The sequence below is a fragment of the Staurois parvus genome, unplaced genomic scaffold, assembly GCF_062004578.1.
Source record: "Staurois parvus isolate SC_StPar_1 unplaced genomic scaffold, SC_StPar_1.0 ptg000941l, whole genome shotgun sequence".
Lineage (NCBI taxonomy): Eukaryota > Metazoa > Chordata > Amphibia > Anura > Ranidae > Staurois > Staurois parvus.
Genome location: NW_028318737.1, coordinates 1,133,356 through 1,159,406, shown reverse-complemented (window position 1 = coordinate 1,159,406; position 26,051 = coordinate 1,133,356). Strand labels below are relative to the sequence as shown.

The window sequence follows — 26,051 nt, the reverse complement described above, 5'->3', positions numbered from 1 at the left end:
TCCCTGGACAGTAACAAATGTTAAAATCATATTTCTGAAGCCTTAACAGCATACGCTGCAGTGTTTTTGGGGCATTCAGTAGTGGCTTCTTTGTAATACTTTCTAAAGGTTTGTGATCTGAATGCCCCACCACTTGTGGACCGTAGGTGTACTGGTGAAATGTCTCTAACCCAAACACTACCGCCAGTAGTTCCTTCTCGATTTGAGCGTATCCTTGCTCTGTTAGAGTTAATGCTCGGCTTGCATATGTGATTGGCTGTTTATCCTGCATTAGTGTGGCTCCAAGGCCGGTTTCTGAGGCATCACATTGTACTACCACTGCTTGATCTGGATCAAAATATTTTAGCGTTGCTGCGTCTGCAATAGCATTTTTCACTGACTGAAAAGCAGTTTCATGGCTTTCTGTCCATTCCCAGAGTACGTCTTTGTGAGTTAGCTGTCTCAGTGGCTCACACATGTCTGATAAATGCTTGCAAAATTTGGAAAGATAATTCACCATGCCCAGGAATCGTTGTATTCCACGTATATCTGTAGGTGTCGGCATGTCCTGTATCGCCCTCACCTTCTCTGGATCGACTTTAACACCATTTGAGGTAAGAAGATGTCCAATATATGGTACTTCTGTCATTTTTAGTTTGAATTTTTCCAGGTTCAGTTTGATTTGTTTTTTTCTACATCTGTCTAAGAATTGTATCATCTTTTTATCGTGATCCTTTGTTGCGGATTCTAGATCATCACCTTCCCCAACTATTAGTATATCGTCTGCTATTATTTTTACTCCAGACAGTCCTTCCAAAGCTTGCATCAATTTTTGTTGGAACACTTCTGGAGCTGGGCTTACTCCCATTGGCATTCTAAGCCACTTATAGCGTCCAAATGGGGAAGAAAATGCTGTTAATAAACTTGATTCTTTATCCAGTTCCACGTGCCAGAACCCATTTTTCACATCACATACCGAAAATATTTTAGCCTTTGATAGATCTGGTAGAATATCTTCTATTGTTGGCATTGGATAGTGATTTCTTTTAAGGGCCTTGTTCAGTGGCTTAGGATCAATGCATATTCTTAACTTGCCTGATGGTTTTTTCACTACCACCAAACTGCTTATCCAGTCTGTGCTTTCCTGTACCGGTGCTATCATACCTCTGCTGTGCAAATCCTGCAGTGCTTTCCTGTACCGGTGCTATCATACCTCTGCTGTGCAGATCCTGCAGTGCTTTCCTGTACTGGTGCTATCATACCTCTGCTGTGCAGATCCTGCAGTGCTTTCCTGTACTGGTGCTATCATACCTCTGCTGTGCAGATCCTGCAGTGCTTTCCTGTACTGGTGCTATCATACCTCTGCTGTGCAGATCCTGCAGTGCTTTCCTGTACTGGTGCTATCATACCTCTGCTGTGCAGATCCTGCAGTGCTTTCCTGTACTGGTGCTATCATACCTCTGCTGTGCAAATCCTGCAGTGCTTTCCTGTACTGGTGCTATCATACCTCTGCTGTGCAGATCCTGCAGTGCTTTCCTGTACTGGTGCTATCATACCTCTGCTGTGCAAATCCTGCAGTTCCTCTTTAAGCAGTTGCATTAAGGCTACAGGTACTCTTCTTGTAGGCAGTCTGGTAGGCTGTATTGTGTGATCAATTTCTAGTTTGTATTTACCTTCCAGGCACCCATCACCTTCAAATAAATCAGCATACTCTGTTTTTATGTGGTGAAAATCCAAAATGTATTCTGCCTTTTGTGTAGGATTTTGAGTATTGTCAGAAACTTCCAGAGCCATGATGTTATGGGACTGCACCTTTATTAAGTCCATAGCCTCAACTGCTTTAACTACCAGCAAAGGAAGGTGATCGTCCTCCTGCAACACAGTAAACTCCACTCTGTAGCTCTTTCTGTTATGTGAATTTCTTAATTTTGGCTTGCATGTTCCCATGGGTTTCAGAACACTTTTGTTGTACATGACCAGTACCTTATCAGTGGGCTCAATGGGAACCTGTTTGTTAAGCAGAGTAAATGGAATGACATTGCAACTTGCTCCACAATCCAGCTGAAATCTTATGGGCTGTTCATCCACCATAAATATGGCAAAGAGCTGCTTTGCATCATTGGCTACTGGCTGTTTGACTACATTGACGTTCTCTGTTGCAGACTGCAGCTGCAGCCATGTGATGCCCTCTGTGCTGTCCTCGTCTGTGTCCTGGGTCACTGTGCTGTCCTCGTCTGTGTCCTGGGTCACTGTGTGGACTTGTCTGTACTGTTTGCTGGTTTTGAATCTGCACACAGCTGAAAAGTGGTTCATCTTGCCACAAGTCCTGCAGGACTCCCCATACGCTGGGCATTTCTCTTTGTCTCTTTCATGTCTTTTGCCACAGTATTTACACTGGACTAAGCTCACAGGGAGCCTGGACCTTGCTCTGCCTTTCACAGATACTGCATGTACTGAGGCATCACTGGTGCCCTCCATCATCTTCAGCCTGTCTTTAGTCAGCTCTGCAGCCCTGCAGATTTGTATACATTTCTCCAGCGCCAGCTCTTCCTCCCTCAGTAATCTTTCTCTGAGGTGAGAGTCTCTGATGCCACACACTATCCTGTCTCGGATAAGGGAGTCCCTGATGTCCCCAAATCCACAGGTTGCAGCCAGTCTCCTCAGCTCTGTCACATATCTGTCCACACTGTCCCCAATCTCCTGATTCCTTGAGAAGAACTTGTATCTCTCCACCGTCTCATTCTTTTTGGGGTCACAGTGCTTATCAAATGCTTGCAGTATGTCTGTCAGTGCCATGCTGTCTGTGAGCCGGGTCTCGGCTAGTTCTCTGCCTTTTTCCCCAATCAAGTAATAAAACAGCTTTACTTCCCTCTGCTCATCTCTGGGTGCCACTGTCAGGTCCACATACAGAGTAAACTCTTCCTTCCAGTGTCTCCATGTCTGTGAGAGATTGGAAGAAGTGACATCCAGTCTCTGAGGGGGTTTCAGGCCACTCTCCATAGTGCAGTCTGATAGGGACTCTGTACTTACAGTTGCTGATTCTCTGTACAGTTCCAGTGTCACACAATCTGTATTTGTAGACAGAAGACTTGCTATTCAGAGGTCCAGTGCCCAGCTGCCACCATGTTCTGTTAGTCGATCCTGCTCAGATGCTCACACACTGTAGTTAACAGGAGACATTTATTAGGTGCTCCTAGCTGCCATTATACATGTGTCTGCCCTAGAACTACAACCAAAGAGAGGCAATAACACAGTTGTACCAGTATCTAAGTAGTGAGACCCCTAGAGGCCATACACAGCATATAACATATTGCTACATACATGATTGGGAGCGCTGGACTGGAATGACGTTTTCTAAAAGAGGAAACTTTTAAACCTAAGACTTGGGAACACCTCTGGTATGATCATCGTAAATAGATGACATGCCCAAATGAAGGAGAGGCTTGGAGTATATGGCTGTTAGAGTCAATGAGTAGGGAGGCAGGGAATGTTTGTAATATGGAATCTAAAGAGAAATCATTCCAAACAACACTTGAAAGTAGATGTATGAAGGAACAGTCACAAAAGTCTAATCCCCAGAATTGTGGCAATGATGAACAGGGGGACAATGAGCAACCCTCAGGACTGGGGCCTTATGCAGTTACCCAGTCCTTGCCAGTGCAATTCTCAAGCACTGATATGGACTGTTATCAGTTGATGAAAGGGGGAGAGCCACAAGGTAAGGCCCAAAGACTGTGAGGAACAGGAAAAGAATGAGGAAAGCAGAGGCGTTAGTCGGGGAAAGGCCAGACTGGAGTTAGAAGAAGATACAAAATCAAAGCCTAGCGGGAAAAGTTATAGTAAGCTCCACTGATCTTTGCTGCCTGTTGGATGGCTAAGCAATATGAACATCTGAAGTTGCAAAACGAATCCCTTAAGGAAGCTCTTCAAATACCCAAAAGTGACCTGAATAGTTTAAACATTTCTGTAACTAATTCTGATGCGAGCCACCAACAGCTAACAAGAGATACCAAGAGATTACAGGAGGAAATGGATGAGTTAGTAGAAAGATTGAAGAATGCAGAAAGTGAATTGAATGAATTCTGTGGACTGCCAGAAGCAGATCGCTCATTTTCCCGTTAGAGTAGATGATAAAAAGACTGATGTATTTGTGAATTCAGTGGGAAATCCTCCGCCCCTCGTGTATGTGACAACATCTGTAATCTCTGGATGGTGGGAGCGATTGTAAAGCTGCCCCTTCATCTTGTACACAGCCAGGAAACATTGCTAATCAGGTGTCAGTCACTGAATATTCTCCGTCTAACACAAAGCCTTTAGTTCATAGATGCCGGACCACCTTAGAAAAGATCAAATGTTCTGCATGGGGATTATTTGGCCACATTGCTGGATTTTTTCGTTCCTCTTCTGCTAGAAAGGTAGTGAAACAAAATCCATACAGGACAATAAGGCGTGATGTAGAAGTGTATTCAGCACGCTTTGGTACATGGCGGAGGTGTAATCAGTATGAACAGCCGAGATCACGGGTCCCATTCCAGCAGATGAAGATAGAGAATGCATCTATACAGGCCGAGATCACGGGTCCCATTCCAGCAGATGAAGGGAGAGAATGCATCTATACAGGCCGAGATCACGGGTCCCATTCCAGCAGATGAAGGGAGAGAATGCATCTATACAGGCCGAGATCACGGGTCCCATTCCAGCAGATGAAGGGAGAGAATGCATCTATACAGGCAGAGATCACGGGTCCCATTCCAGCAGATGAAGGTAGAGAATGCATCTATACAGGCCGAGATCACGGGTCCCATTCCAGCAGATGAAGGTAGAGAATGCATCTATACAGGCAGAGATCACGGGTCCCATTCCAGCAGATGAAGGGAGAGAATGCATCTATACAGGCAGAGATCACGGGTCCCATTCCAGCAGATGAAAGGAGAGAATGCATCTATACAGGCTGAGAATAAGCAATTGAAACAGGAGAAATCATTAAAGGAGTCTCAAACTTCCAAAATGGATTTTATGGAAGTAAAAAGAAAACATCCAGGTTATTGGAGAAGACATGCTGGTATCTGTGGTGTCTAAAGTTTGTCTTTAAGATAACAAATTGTAAGAGTGTGAGTCTGGAATTTTATTTTGGGATATTATTGGTATACCATAAACTAAATCCACGTGGTAATAATTAGTTGACATCAACAATTTTTGTAATAGAAAAAGTGCACTCTGAAAACATCTAAGAACATTTTTTTTTTTAATCCTCACTGTAAGTTGTGTTGGTGTTGTGAAGCCCTAACCATTGGTTGCTTATTTTGTAGGTGAAAAATGTAATGTTTTATTACTAAATATTGTTGGTGTTTCACCTCCCAGGTTCTGTCATTGGCTTTCAGGGCTTTCCGAACAGAAGGCGATCATAACCTCCAATGACAAGAAAGGTCATTCCAATAATTGTCTTTTTCCCGTATTGTCTGTTTTCACGTGTCCATGTTTATGAGTTTCACCCCTATTAGCTAGATGGTGTTTGTGTGAGTTTGTCGGTCAGGTTGTGTGTTACTGTTCAGGTCTAGGCGGGTGTTGTATGTTCCAATCTAATTGCCTTGTTGTAACTATGTGATTGTTCAGTAAAACTTTTGGCCCCATATTGGTGATCCTCGGTGTTCTGGTGACATTCTCCCTCGCTGATTCTGTTCAGTTCCAGCAGACGGTCGCTGCAGCACCCACTTATACACACCGCCATTTGTAATGCAGGAACGTGTGTGTTTGGATTGTACACTTGTATGTCCTAATCTGACATGTATGGAGCTCTGGTATGAACGAGTTTCTTTGCTCCACTGATTGGCGACTAGGTAAAGCCAGTTTTCAGATGGAAATCTGATTAGGACGGCTATAAGGCTGAAAAGTGTTACTACATCTATTGTATTTGTGTTGTGAAGATATTCCTAAGGATCAGTAGGTAGGATGGTAGATGTAGTGTCATGGCTTTACCTTGTAAGGTTTGGCTGATCCTTGTTGTCCCACAAGACTTGTGTTGTGGACTGGTTAACCTCCTGCTGTTAATTCAATTAGCTACACCCCCACCCCCCAGCCAGGCTATCTCTTTTCAGGCTTGCCTAATAGGCTTGTCACCTTAGTGTTCCTAGCAGCCTGCCTTTGTGTCCCCAAGTGTATTTCAAGCCTGTTTCCTGTCCAGTGTCACCGTGCACCTCTACCTGTCTCTGGAGATTTCTGTTTGTTTGCATGGCTGTTTTTATTTTTTTTTGTGTATTTGTCCCCAGTATCTGTGTGTCTCCATGCATTCCTGTCAGCTTGAATTGTACCCCCTACTGTTCAGTGATTGGCGCGGCAAGGGATTCTTGTTTGTTTATTGGCCAATTATTCCCAATAGCAGTAGATCCTTGAACACTGTGCCTCGGCCCTTCCAAGAGCCCTTCACCTTGTGATACATGAGGGTATGCTGTAGTCTCCTCAGCCAGCACCCATAGGTGCCCTTCCTGTCCTAGACTCCTAGTGTACCTCAACTAATATCGCACTATGGATCTGGAGGTACTCATCTCCTCAGCCAGCACCCATAGGTGCCCTTCCTGTCCTAGACTCCTAGTGTACCTCAACTAATATCACACTATGGATCTGGAGGTACTCATCTCCTCAGGTAGTACCCATAGGTGCCCTTCCTGTTCTAGACTCCTAGTGTACCTCAACGAATATCGCACTATGGATCTGGAGGTACTCATCTCCTCAGGTAGTACCCATAGGTGTCCTTCCTGTCCTAGACTCCTAGTGTACCTCAACTAATATCGCACTATGGATCTGGAGGTACTCATCTCCTCAGCCAGCACCCATAGGTGCCCTTCCTGTCCTAGACTCCTCATGTACCTCAACCAATATCGCACTATGGATCTGGAGGTACTCATCTCCTCAGGAAATACCCATAGGTGCTCTTCCTGTCCTAGACTCCTAGTGTACCTCAACCAATATCGCACTATGGATCTGGAGGTACTCATCTCCTCAGGAAATACCCATAGGTGCCCTTCCTGTCCTAGACTCCTAGTGTACCTCAACCAATATTGCACTATGGATCTGGAGGTACTCATCTCCTCAGGTAGTACCCATAGGTTCCCTTCCTGTCCTAGACTCCTAGTGTACCTCAACTAATATCCCACTATGGATCCGGAGGTACTCCTCTCCTCAGGTAGCACCCATAGGTGCCCTTCCTGTCCAAGACTCCTAGTGTACCTCAACTAATATCACACTATGGATCTGGAGGTACTCATCTCCTCAGGTAGCACCCATAGGTGCCATTCCTGTCCTAGACTCCTAGTGTACCTCAAGCAATATCACACTATGGATCTGGAGGTACTCTGAACCAAATTGGGAGGTCTGCTACATGGTGGTGAAGGGTTCAGGAAATCCAGCTTGTTCTGTCCAGTACCCAGGTACAATCTGAGGTGTCCCAGGACCTCAGAGGAATGATTGCCTCTTTCTCAGTGGGATCATTTCCACTTTGCAGAGACACAGGTAGGGTAGTATCCACGTTTGCTATGAGTCATCAGGATTGGTGGATGGCCCAATTCCTTGGCTATCAAAGCCTGACTTGCATTGTCTCATCTGTGTGTCCTGTTGCAGGGACTGAACAACGTGCGTATACCGCAGGCAATTTGGGTACTATCCTATCGGACTTTACTGTGTTATACCCCCGAGTCCATCATGTTTTGATAGTTTATGAGTCTGGACATCCTCAGATGATTGATACTGATGGGTGCTGGAGAAAGGAGGGTGTTGTTATGCTTGGGACTTTACAGGAGACAGCAATGATGGCACAGAGAAAAGTCACGTCTAATAGATGCTGAGAAATTGTCCCAACCATGTTATAGAATACTTGGGGCAATGGTATTATTGTTGGTATCAAATGTCTAGTGATGCCCTATATTCAATGGGTGACATTGTACACAGCGGGGTACACTACCTCGGGGAGTCTACTATACATCTCCTATCCTTGGCATAGATATAGCAGACACAGGGATATACCCCTATTACTACAGAGAAAAGACTTGGTCTCAAACCTGACACCCCCATACACCTTCAGAAACTTCCTTTGGAATTTGGGGCAGAGGTAAAAGTTTGATTGTTAGACTTTGGGCCACAGGTTTTAGATAGCACCAACAGTTTGTGCAGGGCGTTAATAGGAGGGCTCAGCTCAAGGGGCTTGTAATCTAAAGGGAGGGGGTGGAACAAAAAGTAATAGCTGTGGGAGAATGGTCTGATGGAGCTGGCTGAGGTATAGATTTTAGGTGGAGGCAGATGAGGTTCCCCTAAATAAATTTGTTTTCTAAGATCACCTAGTGGTGAACATGGTAGGAGCTGGCTGGACATACTGGGGAGGGGAGTTCCACAGGTTCTGGAGCAGTCCTGATGATGATCATGGGAGGACGTAACAAGGGAGCTGGAGATCAGGATGTATTAGGAGTGGAATGGTCGATTTGGGTGTTATCTTGGGATCAAAGTTGATTAATCCAAGTAATACACACATTAGAGAGATGCTAAGGTATGCTGGTGAGAGTTTTTTTTAGGTCCTAAAGCCACAGCTTTCCTAGGCATCTTACTCCACCCTCCTCACCTGATTTGTGTAACCCTGTTGCTCTTCCTGATGCAATTAATAATGTGCATCAGCATCAGGAGAATGATCACCAAACTTATGAGGTGTACCTCAACAAGGAATCTCCTATTGAGAAACAGAGAGGCCAATAGCTCAGAAACTGCTCTCTGAAATGTTTGATCCAACCCAGACAAACACAAAAGAATTTGCACATTCAAGAGAGGACCCTAAAACAACATAAAGTTAAAGGAAAAGGAAACTCTTGATGTTCTTTGTTTCTTTTTTCCCATTTTTATTGTTTTTTGGTTTGGTTTGTTTTAGGGAGAAGCCTCTAAATTGGAGCAATAAAATTCAGTCAGGTTTATCTAAATTCTAAAAGTTTCTCAATCAATTATTTTTTTCTCTCACTCCATTTTTTTTGTGTACCTGACCTGCAAATATACTGTTGATTACTAGTATGACGGAGGACTTATCTATTGTCAAGTAATTGCTGCAATGTTTTTGTGTTTTAATGCAGTCACCAATAGTTTTTCAAAAGCGACTATATATACAGTATATATTATTTTTTTTTCACCTTTTCTCATTTTTAATTTTTTTTGTATGAATACAGATTCATTGCTCTTTACCAACCTAAAGTGAAGAGTCGTAGTTGGAGGAGCATTAAATCTGTACCTTTTTTATTTTTATATCATTTTGTTTATGCTTTTGCTTTTATTACTCTTTATTCTTTCTTTTTCCTTGTTTAATATTCCATTAGCATATAACTTTTTAGATAAATGAGCTGTGAATTATAAGGCTGTGGCATTCGTGAAGACTCAGCTTCAAGAGTCTGACGGGGATCCACAGGCTTATAATTGCTTCCTGCAGACATCCCTCAATCTGTATATAGTTTCACCCCGGCTCTGTGAGTGGGTGGGGAGAACCCAGGGACTGAGACCTGACAATAGCATGCAGCATCAGCCATCCCCACCTTCAGGGGCCCTGGTAAATACTGGCTGTTGCTTAGACTCTGCATCCTGTGGGGATCCCACTTCACTTGACCACATTAAGACCCCTATGCTTAACAACCTTAAAGGCCAAACAGCTGCTCCACGCTTGATTTCCCCCCAATAACATTCTCCTTTTTTTTTTTTTATCCATGTATGATTGTCTGGAGGCCTGCCCTACCACCACCTGAAGAAACAACAACCAGCACGTCATCTCTTGAGACAAGGGTACAAAAGGTAGACCTTCCTCAACTATCTTTCACCATGCTGAATAGTGCCATTTTGTGGTCTGATCCAATCATTGCAAACATCGTAAAGTGTTCCCAAGCTACGGGACGAAAGATAACAGGATCCCGCCATCGATGTTGGAGTTCCGTCCTTCCAAGGCAGAGGGGTGAAGAAACACCTCATCACAGGCATTCATGGTCTGAATGTGAGGTCTTGAAGGCACTAGGACTTCCTTGTTTACTTAGGACAGATAAGGAGGTCCATCCAGATCAAGAAAGAAGAGTAGGCCGCAGTGGTGGTGGGGGGTTGGACCTTCTGGGCTGTCATGGGTGGGTACAAAATAATTGAGGGAGGGCATAAGTTCACCAAAGAACTTCAGGGGGAAATGTGATGGCTATTTTAGGCCTATAGTAATTTTCTCCTTCTTGGCCTATAATAATGTTCACCTTCATGAAGGTTATTGTGAACATTTGAACTGTGAAGAAGGCCATTTAAAAAGACTCAATTGAGGTGAGGCAGATGGAAGGCAGCTGGGAATTCCTGTTAAACTGAGCAGTGTTCTGAGCCCACCCATGGGAGGTTAAGATATGTGAAAAGGTGTAAATTTACTTGGGTGGGTGAGTCTAGGGGTGGTCCTTTGCAGAGTGTATATAACCCCTTAGCAAAACCCCCAACATTCTCTTTGTCTCTTCCGGAGCCCAGACCTCAGAACATCAGGATGTCTGTGTAATGTACCAGCATTGCTCTGTTTCTTTTCTATAACTTCCATCTCTTTGTATTGGTAACATTCTGTATTTGCATTGTAATATTACTACTTAGTATTTATACCGGCTACTATTATTTGGTCATAATTGATTAGTAGTCAGCTTCTTTGTTGTGGAAATAAATCAGATCTTTACTTTTTATACAGTTGTTTTCCTTTGTATTAACATTACTGGTACTAGCCACATAAGGATTGGCTCCATTCATGTAGAGGCAAAAGGTTGTGATCACTTATTACATTCATAACCTTAGATAGAAACAAGGAAATAAGTGCGGTGGGGAAAACCACCAAAACACACCAATGTAGGGAGGAACCACAATGACCACCAATATAAGGAGACACTATACTGACCACCAATGTAAGGAGGAACTACACTGACCACCAATGTAGGGAGGAACCACAATGACCACCAATATAAGGAGACACTATACTGACCACCAATGTAAGGAGGAACTACACTGACCACCAATGTAAGGAGGAACTACACTGATCACCAATGTAAGGAGATGCTACACTGATCACCAATGTAAGGAGACACTACACTGACCACCAATGTAAGGAGACACTACACTGACCACCAATGTAAGGAGACACTACACTGACCACCAATGTAAGGAGGAACAACACTGATCACCAATGTAAGGAGACACTACACTGACCACCAATGTAAGGAGGAACTACACTGATCACCAATGTAAGGAGACACTACACTGATCACCAATGTAAGGAGACACTACACTGATCACCATTGTAAGGAGACACTACACTGATCACCAATGTAAGGAGACACTACACTGACCACCAATGTAAGGAGACACCACACTGACCACCAATGTAAGGAGACACTACACTGACCACCAATGTAAGGAGGAACAACAATGACCACCAATGTAAGGAGACACTATACTGACCACCAATGTAAGGAGGAACTACACTGACCACCAATGTAAGGAGACACCACACTGACCACCAATGTAAGGAGGAACTACACTGATCACCAATGTAAGGAGACACTATACTGACCACCAATGTAAGGAGGAACTACACTGATCACCAATGTAGGGAGACACTACACTGAACACCAACCACTGGCAGACACCTTTACCTTCCCCCACTTCCACTCTACTCACACGTAGACATGGCTAGCAGACACCTCTACCCTCCCCCACTTCCGCTCTACTTCTCACGCGTGGACACCGCTAGCAGACACCTCTACCCTCCCCCACCTCTGCTCTACTCACACGTGGACATCGCTAGCAGACACCCCCCCATTCCGCTCTACTTTTCAGACGTGGACACTGCTAGCAGACACCTTATAGTAATACTAGTACACTAATAGTACACTAATAATATGTTGGGGGGTGTGATCTCCGGTATTTGTATGACACCGCCCCTCACATAGTACACTAATAATATGTTGGGGGGGTGATCTCCGGTATTTGTATGACACCGCCCCTCACATAGCACACTAATAATATGTTGGGGTGTGATCTCCGGTATTTGTATGACACCGCCCCTCACATAGTACACTAATAATATGTTGGGGGGGTGATCTCCGGTATTTGTATGACACCACCCCTCACATAGTACACTAATAATATGTTGGGGTGTGATCTCCGGTATTTGTATGACACCACCCCTCACATAGCACACTAATAATATGTTGGGGGGTGTGATCTCCGGTATTTGTATGACACCGCCCCTCACATAGTACACTAATAATATGTTGGGGGGTGTGATCTCCGGTATTTGTATGACACCGCCCCTCACATAGTACACTAATAATATGTTGGGGGAGGTGTGATCTCCGGTATTTGTATGACACCACCCCTCACATAGTACACTAATAATATGTTGGGGGTGTGATCTCCGGTATTTGTATGACACCGCCCCTCACATAGTACACTAATAATATGTTGGGGGGGTGTGATCTCCGGTATTTGTATGACACCCCCCTCACATAGCACACTAATAATATGTTGGGGGGTGTGATCTCCGGTATTTGTATGACACCGCCCCTCACATAGCACACTAATAATATGTTGGGGGGGTGTGATCTCCGGTATTTGTATGACACCGCCCCTCACATAGTACACTAATAATATGTTGGGGGGGTGTGATCTCCGGTATTTGTATGACACCGCCCCTCACATAGCACACTAATAATATGTTGGGGGATGTGATCTCCGGTATTTGTATGACACCGCCCCTCACATAGCACACTAATAATATGTTGGGGGTGTGATCTCCGGTATTTGTATGACACCGCCCCTCACATAGCACACTAATAATATGTTGGGGGGTGTGATCTCCGGTATTTGTATGACACCGCCCCTCACATAGTACACTAATAATATGTTGGGGGGGTGATCTCCGGTATTTGTATGACACCGCCCCTCACATAGTACACTAATAATATGTTGGGGTGTGATCTCCGGTATTTGTATGACACCGCCCCTCACATAGCACACTAATAATATGTTGGGGGGTGTGATCTCCGGTATTTGTATGACACCGCCCCTCACATAGTACACTAATAATATGTTGGGGGGGTGATCTCCGGTATTTGTATGACACCGCCCCTCACATAGTACACTAATAATATGTTGGGGTGTGATCTCCGGTATTTGTATGACACCGCCCCTCACATAGTACACTAATAATATGTTGGGGGGGTGATCTCCGGTATTTGTATGACACCGCCCCTCACATAGTACACTAATAATATGTTGGGGTGTGATCTCCGGTATTTGTATGACACCGCCCCTCACATAGCACACTAATAATATGTTGGGGGGTGTGATCTCCGGTATTTGCATGACACCGCCCCTCACATAGCACACTAATAATATGTTGGGGGTGTGATCTCCGGTATTTGTATGACACCGCCCCTCACATAGTACACTAATAATATGTTGGGGGGTGTGATCTCCGGTATTTGTATGACACCGCCCCTCACATAGTACACTAATAATATGTTGGGGGGTGTGATCTCCGGTATTTGTATGACACCGCCCCTCACATAGCACACTAATAATATGTTGGGGGGTGTGATCTCCGGTATTTGTATGACACCGCCCCTCACATAGTACACTAATAATATGTTGGGGGGTGTGATCTCTGGTATTTGCATGACACCGCCCCTCACATAGCACACTAATAATATGTTGGGGGTGTGATCTCCGGTATTTGTATGACACCGCCCCTCACATAGTACACTAATAATATGTTGGGGGGTGTGATCTCCGGTATTTGTATGACACCGCCCCTCACATAGTACACTAATAATATGTTGGGGGGTGTGATCTCCGGTATTTGTATGACACCGCCCCTCACATAGCACACTAATAATATGTTGGGGGGTGTGATCTCCGGTATTTGTATGACACCGCCCCTCACATAGTACACTAATAATATGTTGGGGGTGTGATCTCCGGTATTTGTATGACACCGCCCCTCACATAGCACACTAATAATATGTTGGGGGGTGTGATCTCCGGTATTTGTATGACACCGCCCCTCACATAGCACACTAATAATATGTTGGGGGGGTGTGATCTCCGGTATTTGTATGACACCGCCCCTCACATAGTACACTAATAATATGTTGGAGGTGTGATCTCCGGTATTTGTATGACACCGCCCCTCACATAGCACACTAATAATATGTTGAGGGGTGTGATCTCCGGTATTTGTATGACACCGCCCCTCACATAGTACACTAATAATATGTTGGGGGGTGTGATCTCCGGTATTTGTATGACACCGCCCCTCACATAGTACACTAATAATATGTTGGGGGGTGTGATCTCCGGTATTTGTATGACACCGCCCCTCACATAGCACACTAATAATATGTTGGAGGTGTGATCTCCGGTATTTGTATGACACCGCCCCTCACATAGTACACTAATAATATGTTGGGGGGGTGATCTCCGGTATTTGTATGACACCGCCCCTCACATAGTACACTAATAATATGTTGGGGGAGGTGTGATCTCCGGTATTTGTATGACACCGCCCCTCACATAGCACATTAATAATATGTTGGGGGGGTGTGATCTCCGGTATTTGTATGACACCGCCCCTCACATAGTACACTAATAATATGTTGGAGGTGTGATCTCCGGTATTTGTATGACACCGCCCCTCACATAGTACACTAATAATATGTTGGGGGGTGTGATCTCCGGTATTTGTATGACACCGCCCCTCACATAGTACACTAATAATATGTTGGGGGGTGTGATCTCCGGTATTTGTATGACACCGCCCCTCACATAGCACACTAATAATATGTTGGGGGGTGTGATCTCCGGTATTTGTATGACACCGCCCCTCACATAGTACACTAATAATATGTTGGGGGTGTGATCTCCGGTATTTGTATGACACCGCCCCTCACATAGCACACTAATAATATGTTGGGGGGGTGTGATCTCCGGTATTTGTATGACACCGCCCCTCACATAGTACACTAATAATATGTTGGAGGTGTGATCTCCGGTATTTGTATGACACCGCCCCTCACATAGTACACTAATAATATGTTGGGGGTGTGATCTCCGGTATTTGTATGACACCGCCCCTCACATAGTACACTAGTAATATGTTGGGGGGTGATCTCCGGTATTTGTATGACACCGCCCCTCACATAGTACACTAATAATATGTTGGGGGGGTGTGATCTCCGGTATTTGTATGACACCGCCCCTCACATAGTACACTAATAATATGTTGGGGGGGTGTGATCTCCGGTATTTGTATGACACCGCCCCTCACATAGTACACTAATAATATGTTGGGGGGGTGATCTCCGGTATTTGTATGACACCGCCCCTCACATAGTACACTAATAATATGTTGGGGGAGGTGTGATCTCCGGTATTTGTATGACACCGCCCCTCACATAGCACATTAATAATATGTTGGGGGGGTGTGATCTCCGGTATTTGTATGACACCGCCCCTCACATAGTACAATAATAATATGTTGGGGGGTGTGATCTCCAGTATTAAACTCAGTGACTTCCTATAATAATCAGCTCCCTCTAGTGGCCATAATGAGGTATTATTTCCAAAATGCCTCAATCAGGAAAAACAGTTCAATACCACATTATGGCCACTAGATGGAGCCAATGATCATAGGAAATCACTGTATGAAAAGATCCCACATTGTGACATGGCTGAATGAATGCTGGTTATATTAGTTCATCTATTCTCTAAGTGGGGTGGTAACTATTAGGCCAATCCTTTATACAAACCACACATAATATCGCCCTTCAAACTGAAACGATTTGCACAAAATCAAAGAGTAGAAATATTTTCCGGTGGATCCCCTCTACCCAGACCCCATATGTAGACATAGAACAACAAGCTGTGTTCCCTCTCGTGCCGCACTCCTCCAACCACCCAAACCCACACAAAAGCCAAGGGAAATAATGAGAGGGAAGTTCCCCCCTAGTTTGGGGCGGAGTTCTCCTTCCCTCCTGTTGGGGGATGGGAGAAGGATGGACTGAAGACAGAGAGACATGAGAGCTGGGATGTCCAGCAACATTCATCTAGAAGACATTTCCTGCACTCAAGGCACTAATACACCTCCAGGGTTGTGTGGGACCCCTGATGTACAGGAAGACAGGACTTCAGTGAGGAACATTTCCCTCACTCAGGACAGGAAGGTGGATTCTTCCCCATGTGAGATCTCTGATGTGTGGAAAGATGGGACTTCTGTGAAAAACATTTCCCGCACACAGGACAGGAATATGGCTTCTCCCCCGTGTGAGATCTCTGATGTCTGTAAAGATGGGACTTCTGCGAAAAACATTTCCTGCACTCAGGACAGGAATATGTCTTCTCCCTCATGTGAGATCTCTGATGTCTGGAAAGAACGGACTTCCTTGTAAAAAATTTCCCGCACTCAGGACAGGAATACGGCTTCTCCCCCGTGTGAGATCTCTGATGTCTGTAAAGTTCGGACTTCATTAAAAAACATTTCCCACACTCAGAACAGGAATATGGCTTCTCCCCCGTGTGAGATCTCTGATGTCTGTAAAGTTGGGACTTCAGTGAAAAACATTTCCCGCACTCAGGACAGGAATACGGCTTCTCCCCTGTGTGAGATATCCGATGTTTGTAAAGATCGGACTTCCTTGTAAAACATTTCCCACACTCAGGACAGGAATACGGCTTCTCCCCTGTGTGAGTTCTCTGATGTCTGGAAAGATCGGACTTCCTTCTAAAACATTTCCAGCACTCAGGACAAGAATATGGCTTCTCCCACCTGTGAGATCTTTTATGCACATTAAGCTGGGATTTATAACTGAAACATTTCCCACACTCAGTACAGTAGAATCTCTTCCCTGTTGGAAGGCTGGCCTGGTCCCTCACAGTCTGAGGTTCCTCAGGATACGAGGAATCCGATGGTCCATCTACACTGCGTGGTGCCGGATGGACATTGGAGGGAGCCGGGTTTTCTCCTGGACTATACTGTGTGATGTCCTCATCTTCTACTTTCCAGTCTGGAGACAAAGTGAGACAATCCTCGGAGGTTTTCCTCATCTCCCGGCCATGGACTAAAATACAAAGACAAAGAGGATTACTAGACAGGAGCTGATTGGTTCCCCCAAACCAGGGCTCCACCCACATCAGGCAGCTTGGTCTTTGAGGGGCTTACAATTCCACCCTCAAGGGAACTAGGAAATGGCTCCTCTGATCTCCTACCAGGTCATTTCTTTATTCATGGACCTTAGTCAGAGAGTGAGGAAACAACCAGAACTGTCTTTTATAGGAGGGACAGTGATGAGGGGATTATAGGACGAGGGTCCCCACCCCCTCTATCACTCATCGCCATCTTCCCAACACAAGAAGTACTGCACTTCCTTATTTAGTCCATGACTTAGTCATGAAGAACAGCGGGGCTGAGCCCCACCAGAGGTCAGAGAGTGAGGATGGGGGGAGAACAACCAAGATGAAGACTGGACTGATCCTGAAGACCACCATCATTGAGGTATTGACTCCTCCCTCATTATCACTTTCTGTTTAAGGGTCCAAAGTAGGAGGATGTTATCACATTATTATCACCATGTAAAGTCTGTGCTCCAATCACATCATCCGATATAAAATGTCCAGCTGGGAGGATATGGGTGTAAAAGAAGTAAGGACTATGTAGTGTACAACTTATTATATAGGATACAAATGTTAGGACTATATACATTATCAGAATTGTGTAATGTACAACATAGAGTATATAGTGCAGGGGTCAGGAGTATGTAATGTACAACATAGAGTATATAGTGCAGGGGTCAGGAGTATGTAATGTACAACAGAGTATATAGTGCAGGGGTCAGGACTCATAATATTGGTATTCAGTAATCAGTGGAATATTAAATGTTTACTGTAAACAAGTTGCAGAGATCCCACACCGCTGCCTCCCATCTCCTGAGACTGCACTCAGTGACTTGGGTCTGAGACACTACAGACATATCCCTCCACCCGGCACAGCCAGCAGACCACAGAGCAAGGAACCCTGGGAGAATTTCTCTCAGAAATCTTACTAGACCCATCATGGGGCAGAAGATCAAAAGCACACACCCCAGGTGCCTAGGTCTAGTAACATCTATGGTGAAATGAACATTTTTGTGCCGGCTGAACCACACAATTTCCATAAATCCAGTCTAGATACATAAATTGTGTCTGCAGCACAGAGAAGGAAGATTATCCAAGAGAAATCCAGGAATACAGGACGGGGAACACAGCTCAGGAAAGTGACCAGGGGATTACAGGCTGATATCACCCAGTCCCTGCCCTACTCTGGACCAATCAGTGAGCAGTATGGGTGGAGGAATGGATTTAGTGTTCATGACCCACCTGTGCTGATCTCTGTAGGAGTGTCCTCCTCTATAAATGTCCCCGTTATTCCATCCTCCTCCATAGACTGCTGATCATCCCTCACATACGCCTCTTCTTCTTCTGCTTTCACCTCAAATTCTATATCGATTGGATCTCCACTCTAAATCAAGGAAATGAGAGAAAATATCATCTGTAAAATGTAAGATTTATTATTGTGACATCACATAAGAAATCCACACATTGTCTCTATGAATCCATATTCTAGATTCTCCATCCCACCAACCTTGTAATAGTGAGGGATGGTGGGATCATCCTGTGTGGAATCCCGGGAATACAGAGGACGGGGACATCTCTCTGGTGGGTTCCTGGTATTAGGTGGCTCCATCATATCCTTGTGTCCTTCTGAAAACTCCTCCATCACTCCATACTCCTCATCCTCCTCTTTATACTCTTCTTTAACATCAATATTATAATCATCGAGGATTCCACTCTGAATATATAATAAAAATGACATCGATGGTAACAATGCAGATAATGTACAGATCCTAATGATACTATCAGTGATTGTTCCTCATCTACCTGATGATGGTGAGGGATGGTGTGACCTTCCTGTGTGGAATCCCGGGAATACAGAGGACGGGGACATGTCTCTGGTGGGTTCCCATGACTGGATCCATCTGTAGGAAACACACACACTGACTGAATCCATTGTTTCTATGTGTTTATCAGATGATGGGGGATCTAGGTGGATCCTCCGTACTGCTCTCTCCTTTACAATAAAGTCTCCTCTTACCCGGTGATGTGAGGGGTGGCTGATTGTCCATCATGACGTCCTTGTAGAGATCCTTGTGTCCGTCTAAATATTGAAGCGTATCATCATCTGCTGGAGATAAAAACGTCACAGTGACTATGGAGGAAGAGGACGGACATGACGGGGGGTTACTGGCTGTAAATAGAACATAACATCTTATTACCTCCTCTGCTGCCACTTCCACCAACGTCTCCGATCTGATTCCCCCCAACTCACCTCTCACCTGGAACTTCCTCTCTGTTCCTGACATCACTTCCTGTCTGTATTCCATAGAGAAGTCCTGTTTGGTGAGAAATGAGATCACCATCTTGTGGATTTCAGAAAAACTGCAGCCCCGAGAAACGTCCCCTAATAACCATTCCAGCATTATATCTACCTTACAGGGATACCAGGGAAGTGCCAAAATAACTAAAAAACAGTAAGAAACAATAAACCTAACTCTTATGCAACCAACTGTTTATATAATATATTTTATTACAGATAGAAAAGTCTTAAAGACACAGAACACAAGATACAAACAAAGGTATACATAATAAAACAGAGACCTCCAAAACAGATCTTTTTGGGTAAACAAAATGCAAAAATACATCCTAAAGTATAAAAATAAATATCAATCCACTCATAATGAGGATGTTAGACATAAATGACAAGGATGTAATGGTCACAGAGGAATGGTGGTGGAGATCTCTCAAAGTAAGAACACTTCCTTGAATGGTTCTATAAATAAAGAATGAATCCTGGAGGGAATAAAGCTGTAAAGCAATAAATAATATATAAACTGGGCCATCCACTTCATCCATAAAGACATTGTGATTGAAGATCTTCTAGATCACATAGAAGGAGGACTCATCCATGATTTCATACATTTGTTTGGAAGGATAGAACAATCCTCAGAAGGGAACATGTAGGATGACAGGAAAGGCTCCTGACTGGTGAGATCCTCCAAACATAATGATGACATCCATGAACTGGAGCGAGCTCGTTGGGGTGATAAAGCCAATCTGGAAACACTGTGTAGACGTTCTCCAAGAACTCAGCACACTCCAGGTGTGGAGAAAGTCTCCAGGTGGGTTTAGCCTGTCATTTATCATAGGTAGAAATGTCCACACATGGACTTCCACAGTGATCACACGACAGTTGTATACAATGAATGGCTTTCATTCATAGCCATTCATTGTGTACTATTGTGATGATCTCTGTGATTTGTCACTGGCTCACTACCTCTACTGGAAATTTATTCCAAGTATTAACCACTTCCCATCCGGCCGCTGTTTATAAACGGCAGGATGGGACACCTCCAGGAGCGGGTTGCCATTTCTAAACGGCACCTTGTATCTGAGGCTCGTGCACGGCTCCTAGAGTGCGCACCTGCGAGCCCGATGATCGCCGAGTCCAACGGACACGGTGGATTACGTGACATGGTATGGGACCAATGAAATCGGTCCCATACCATGTGATCAGCTGTGTCCAATAAGGACACATCTTAAGTGTAAACAAAAGCCGCATGGTGCGACTTCCGCCTCCTCCTCACACGGAGTTGTCTGTGAGAGGAGAAGGAGCGAAGAATAGGTAGTAGCTAACTGCCCTCCACCTCAGTGACACCTGATCACCCCTAAAGTGGCCCTGATCGCCCACAAGTGGCCCTGATCACCCACAAGTGTCCCTGATCACCCCAACAAGTGGCCCTGATTGCCCCACGTGTCCCTGATCACCCCAACAAGTGGCTTTGATTGCCCATAAGTGGCCCTGATCGCCCCCATAAGTGGCCCTGATCGCCCACAAGTGTCCCTGATTGCCCCACGTGTCACTGATCACCCACAAATGTCCCTGATCACCCACAAGTGGCCCTGATTGCCCCACGTGTCCCTGTCCACCCACAAATGTCCCTGATCGCCCACAAGTGGCCCTGATTGCCCACAAGTGGCTTTGATTGCCCACAAGTGGTCCTGATTGCCCACAAGTGGCCCTGATCGCCCAACAAGTGGCCCAGCAGTGTCCCTGATTGTCAGTGTCCCTGATCGCCACCTAGTGTCCCAGCAGTGTTCCTGATTGCTGCAGTGGCCCAGCAGTGTCCCTGACCACCACACAAGTGGCCCAGCAGTGTCCTGATCATCGCAGTGGCCCAGCAGTGTCCCTGATTGCCGCAGAAATGGTTCAGCAGTGTCCCTGATCGCCGCAGTGTCCCAGCAGTGTCCCTGATCACCGCAGTGTCCCTGATTGCCGCACAAGTGGTCCAGCAGTGGCCCTGATCACCACACAAGTGGCCCAGCAGTGTCCCTGATCACCACACAAGTGGCCAGCAGTGTCCCTGATCGCCGGACAAGTGGTCCAGCAGTGTCCTTGATCACCGCAGTGTCCCTGATCACCGCAGTTGCCCAGCAGTGTTTCTGATCGCCACACAAGTGGCCCAGCAGTGTCCTGATCATCGCAGTGGCCCAGCAGTGTCCATGATCGCCGCACAAGTGGTCCAGCAGTGTCCCTGATCGCTACAGTGTCCCTGATTGCCGCAGTGTCCCTGATCGCCACACAAGTGGCCCAGCAGTGTCCCTAATCACCGCAGTGGCCCAGCAGTATCCCTGATTGCCACACAAGTGGCCCAGCAGTGTCCTTGATCACCGCAGTGGCCCAGCAGTGGCCCTGATCGCCACACAAGTGGTCCAGCAGTGTCCCTGATCACCATACAGTGGCCCAATCAGTGTCCCTGATCACCTTACAGTGTCCCTGATCACCTTACAGTGTCCCTGATCACCTTACAGTGTCCCTGATCTCCGCCACACCAGTGGATCCTGTTCACTGCCATCGTCTGTGAGGAGAGAGATCCAGTACAGCTAACTGTGAGTAGATTTCACCCTTGGCACACAGTTTACACACACTCACAAAACATTGCCTGCCAGCTCACTGTATCTCTGATTGTTGCCCAACAGTGACTAGTGTGAACCATCTGCAGCCAGATATCTGTCCCTCACTGCAACACCATCATCCTGATCACTGCCATACCAGTGGCTCCTGATCCGTGTCAAACATATGGCCAAAAGATCATATAGAAGCGAGGAGGCATTTCAAATTCTGAGTATGACAGATGAGAGTGACGGAGAGCTCTCACTGTCAGACTCAGATTCTGTATATGAACCAGTACACAGCAGCGGTTCACTCTCTGACTCAGAAGAAGATGTTCCAACAAAAAGAATGAGGAACTCCAAGGAGCAGCAAGCAACCCCCAGCAGCTCAATACGTTCCTCTGACATGGCTACTACCAGCACTGTAAGTGCAAGTTCTAGTACTCGGGTGTCACGTCAGCCACCAGGGATTAGGGCCCATACTGCTGTCCCAGATGCTCTTTTAAACCCTGTGTGGCTACCTTCAGGATCAGGAGCACCTATAATTCCCCCATTCATAGCCCAACCAGGCATTCAGGCAAAAACCCAAAATTTTACAGCCATTGATTATTTCCATTTATTTTTCACTGAAGATTTTTTGAATTCAGTTGTGCACCAATGCAATATGTTCACCCAGCAATTCATCACCCAAAATCCCAACTCCTGTTATGCTCGAACATTTGAGTGGAAATGCCTCACAGTTGAAGAATTGAAAGTGTTTCTTGGCCTTACATTTAATATGGGACTAACAAAAAAAATGAACTGCATGCTTATTGGTCGACAAATCCCATTCAACACATGCCGCTCTTTTCTGCCACTATGTCCAGGACCCGCAATTCTGCACTTTCTACATTTCAATGTTAATTCCCTGTGCCTCCCCCACAGATCACCCCGAGTACGACAAACTTTATAAAATTCGTCCACTAATCAATTATTTCAACCAAAAATTTTCAGAAATATATTGTCCTGAAAAAAACATCTGTGTCGATGGATCCCTAATCCATTTCACTGGGAGGCTGATCATAAAACAGTACATTCCAAGTAAACGGGCCAGATACGGGGTGAAGATGAACAAACTCTGCGAAAGGGCCACAGGGTATGTGTACAAGTTCTGTATCTACGAGGGAAAGGACAGTCAGCTAGAGCCCCCTGAATGCCCAGCCTATATGGGGAGTAGCGGAAAAGTTGTCTGGGACCTGGTATACCCCCTCTTCAATCAGGGGTACCACCTTTACGTGGACAATTTCTACACAAGCCTGCCCCTTTTCCGCCACCTTTATCTCAAGGACACTGTAGCCTGTGGCACAGTTCGACCCAATCTAAAGGGCTTTCCACAACAATTGGTTGCCACCAAGCTAAACGGGGGAGTCAGCTAGCTTGAGAAATAAAGAGATCCTGGCCCTTAAGTGGAGAGACAAACGGGATGTGTATGTCCTTTCATCTATCCATAACAGCAGCTCATTGGAAATTCAAGGAAGTCGCGGTCCCATCTGAAAACCCCAATGCATACACGAATACAACCTGTTCATAGGGGGAGTGGATTTAAATGATCAAATGTTACAGCCCTACATACCCAACAGAAGATCAATCTACTGGTATAAAAAAGTATCCTTCTACCTTTCCATATGGCCCTGTACAATTCCTACATCGTTTTCCAGAAGTCCACACAAAGTCCTGTCACCTTCTTACAATATCAGGAAGAGATTATCACATCCCTCATCTATCAAGGAAGACCCGTACCTGAACAAATTCAGTCTGATGCAGTGAGCCGATTGCATGAAAGACATTTCCCCAATATCGTCCCCCCTACCGAAACAGACCGCAATCCTCAAAAGAGATGTCGGGTATGCTCCAAACATAGAATTCGATCTGACACCCGATACTACTGTCCCCAGTGTCCCTCAAAGCCTGGTCTCTGTATAGAAGAGTGCTTCCCTATCTACCATACGGCACTACATTATTAGTGAAGTACGGTGAAGATATATCTCTTTGTCCTCTGTTTGCTATTTCCCTGCCACGTTTCTGCCTGTTGCCTGAATTAATTTTCCTGCTGTCAGGCTCCGCCCAACGGGATCTCTAGTGGTCCACGGCACGGGGTTTCCCAGGACGCGGAGTCTAAGTCCCAGTCTGCCTTTTCACCAGAGCCCCTGATGGTGGGGATGGACTTGGTGCAAGACTGGAACCAGGTCGCGTCCCTGGGCACCCCCGGTGGTGGCAGAGGGGTCCCGCTGAGCGTATGTGCCCGGGATGAGTCTGCTGGGAAGGGGATGACAGACCCCGATCCGAGCGGGATGGATGGGATGACAGATCCCGATCCGAGCGGGATGGATGGACGACTGTTAGGAGTGAGCGAGGTCAGACTAGCCGGATCGGTATCGTGCGGGCAGCGTGGTACAGGGGGAGCAAGCGGAGAATGGTCGGGGTCACAAGCCAGGTTCAGCAGGTAGCGGGCAGCGTGGTACAGAGGGTCAGGCAGAGGGATGGTCAGGAACGAGCCAGGGTCAGAGCAGGAGAGGGTCAGCGTAATCAGAACAGGCAGAGTTTGGCAACAAGGAAACGTACTAGCAGGAACACAGGAACAGGAACAAGACCTTGCGGCACTTTGGAAATCCACAGGGCAGATTTAAATAGGGCGCCCTGAGTTTCCATTGGTGCGGCCGCTATTGCTACTACGCATGCGCGGCCGCGATCTCTGTATTCGCCGGCCAGGAAGAGTCGGCGATCTGCGCATGTGCGTGACGCTGAGCGGCCGGGATCCCTGACATTGCCCCCCTCCTACGGGCAGCCTCCGGATGCCCAACCGACCCCTTCCTACTGCCTGGTTCCGAAAAAATTTCTGCACAAGTCTTGGGGCGTGCACATTTTGGGCTGGCTCCCACGAATTTTCTTCCGCCCCATACCCTTTCCATTTCACCAGAAACTGAGTCTGGCCTCCCCTTTTCCTACAATCCAGGATAGCCTCAACTTCAAATTCCTCCTCCCCATCCACGTTTACTGCCTCCGGTGGTTTAGACCTTCGATCCGGGAAAGGGTCTGGAGTTGCTGGTTTCAGTAGAGATACGTGGAAGACCGGATGAATCTTCATAGATTCAGGCAGTGTGAGCTCGTATGCTACCTCATTGATCCTGCGTTTGACCCGAAATGGGCCCAGGAATTTGGGAGCTAATTTCTTCGATGGGCAGGACATCTTTAAATTTGTGGTGGACAACCAAACCTGGTCCTCCGGCCGCAAACTCAACTCCCCTCTTCTTTTTTTATCAAAAGCCCTCTTATTGCTCTCCTGGGCCTTTGCCATCGCCTCTTGGAGCAATTTGCTATTAGAGGATAAAAAGTCCAGGATGTCCTGCATAGCCGGGACCGTGACTTCCGGAATCAAATCCGGTAAAAAAGTGGGGTGGAACCCATAATTTGTGAAAAAAGGAGCCTGGCCTGTAGCAGAATGACTCGCGTTATTATAGGCGAACTCCGCTAGCGGCAGGAGGGTCAACCAGTCGTCTTGGAGGAAGGTAGTGTAGCATCTGAGGTACTGCTCAAGTGTCTGATTTGTTCGTTCTGTCTGGCCATTTGTTTGTGGGTGATATGCAGAGGACAATGACAGTTTAATTCCAAGCGTCTCACATAGAGCTTTCCAAAATCTAGACGTAAACTGAACCCCCCTATCTGACACAATATCCTTGGGGATTCCGTGGAGTCTCACCACCTCCCTGATAAAAACCTGTGCGATCTCATGGGCTGTCGGTGTGTCCTTTAAGGGTACAAAATGAGCCATCTTGGATAACCGGTCTACAATCACAAAGATTGCTGTGTGTTCCTGGGAGGGTGGAAGCTCTACAATAAAGTCAATGGAGATCATGCTCCAAGGTCTGTCAGGTATTGGTAGTGGGCGTAATAGGCCCCAGGCCTTGTTTCTGGTAGTTTTATTCCTCTGACACACGGTGCAAGTCTTAACATATTTCTCGCAATCCCTGGCCATAGTG

General features: G+C 45.9%; 3 protein-coding genes across 3 annotated transcripts in view; 1 reads left to right on the top strand and 2 right to left on the bottom strand.

Annotated features, from left to right (window-relative positions):
• Nucleotides 1–26,051, top strand: part of LOC149441851 (uncharacterized) — a 409,050-nt gene that overhangs the window by 116,108 nt on the left and 266,891 nt on the right. The gene's annotated exons all lie outside the window — the stretch shown is intronic.
• LOC149441855 (uncharacterized) overlaps nt 1–26,051 on the bottom strand; it is a 269,391-nt gene that overhangs the window by 58,148 nt on the left and 185,192 nt on the right. The window contains exon 11 of the mRNA XM_089656824.1: nt 16,204–16,891. Coding sequence (XP_089512950.1) covers nt 16,204–16,891 — 688 coding nt within the window. The remainder of the gene's footprint in view (nt 1–16,203; nt 16,892–26,051) is intronic.
• Nucleotides 18,608–19,420, bottom strand: LOC149441860 (uncharacterized). Its single transcript, XM_089656825.1, has 4 exons — nt 19,362–19,420; nt 19,181–19,270; nt 18,967–19,064; nt 18,608–18,877 (listed from the first exon to the last, which is right to left on the bottom strand). The coding sequence occupies exons 2-4, from the start codon at nt 19,212–19,214 to the stop codon at nt 18,608–18,610; spliced, it is 402 nt and encodes a 133-aa protein (XP_089512951.1). The 5' UTR covers nt 19,215–19,270; nt 19,362–19,420.

Bases quoted from the DNA above. Each gene is read 5' to 3' on its own strand.
- LOC149441860 (XM_089656825.1), bottom strand. From the start codon at position 19,214: ATGATGGACAATCAGCCACCCCTCACATCACCGG. The intron at 19,065-19,180 runs GTAAGAGGAGAC...TGTTTCCTACAG, and splicing joins GCCACCCCTCACATCACCGG to ATGGATCCAGTCATGGGAAC. The intron at 18,878-18,966 runs GTAGATGAGGAA...TTATATATTCAG, and splicing joins CCATCCCTCACCATCATCAG to AGTGGAATCCTCGATGATTA.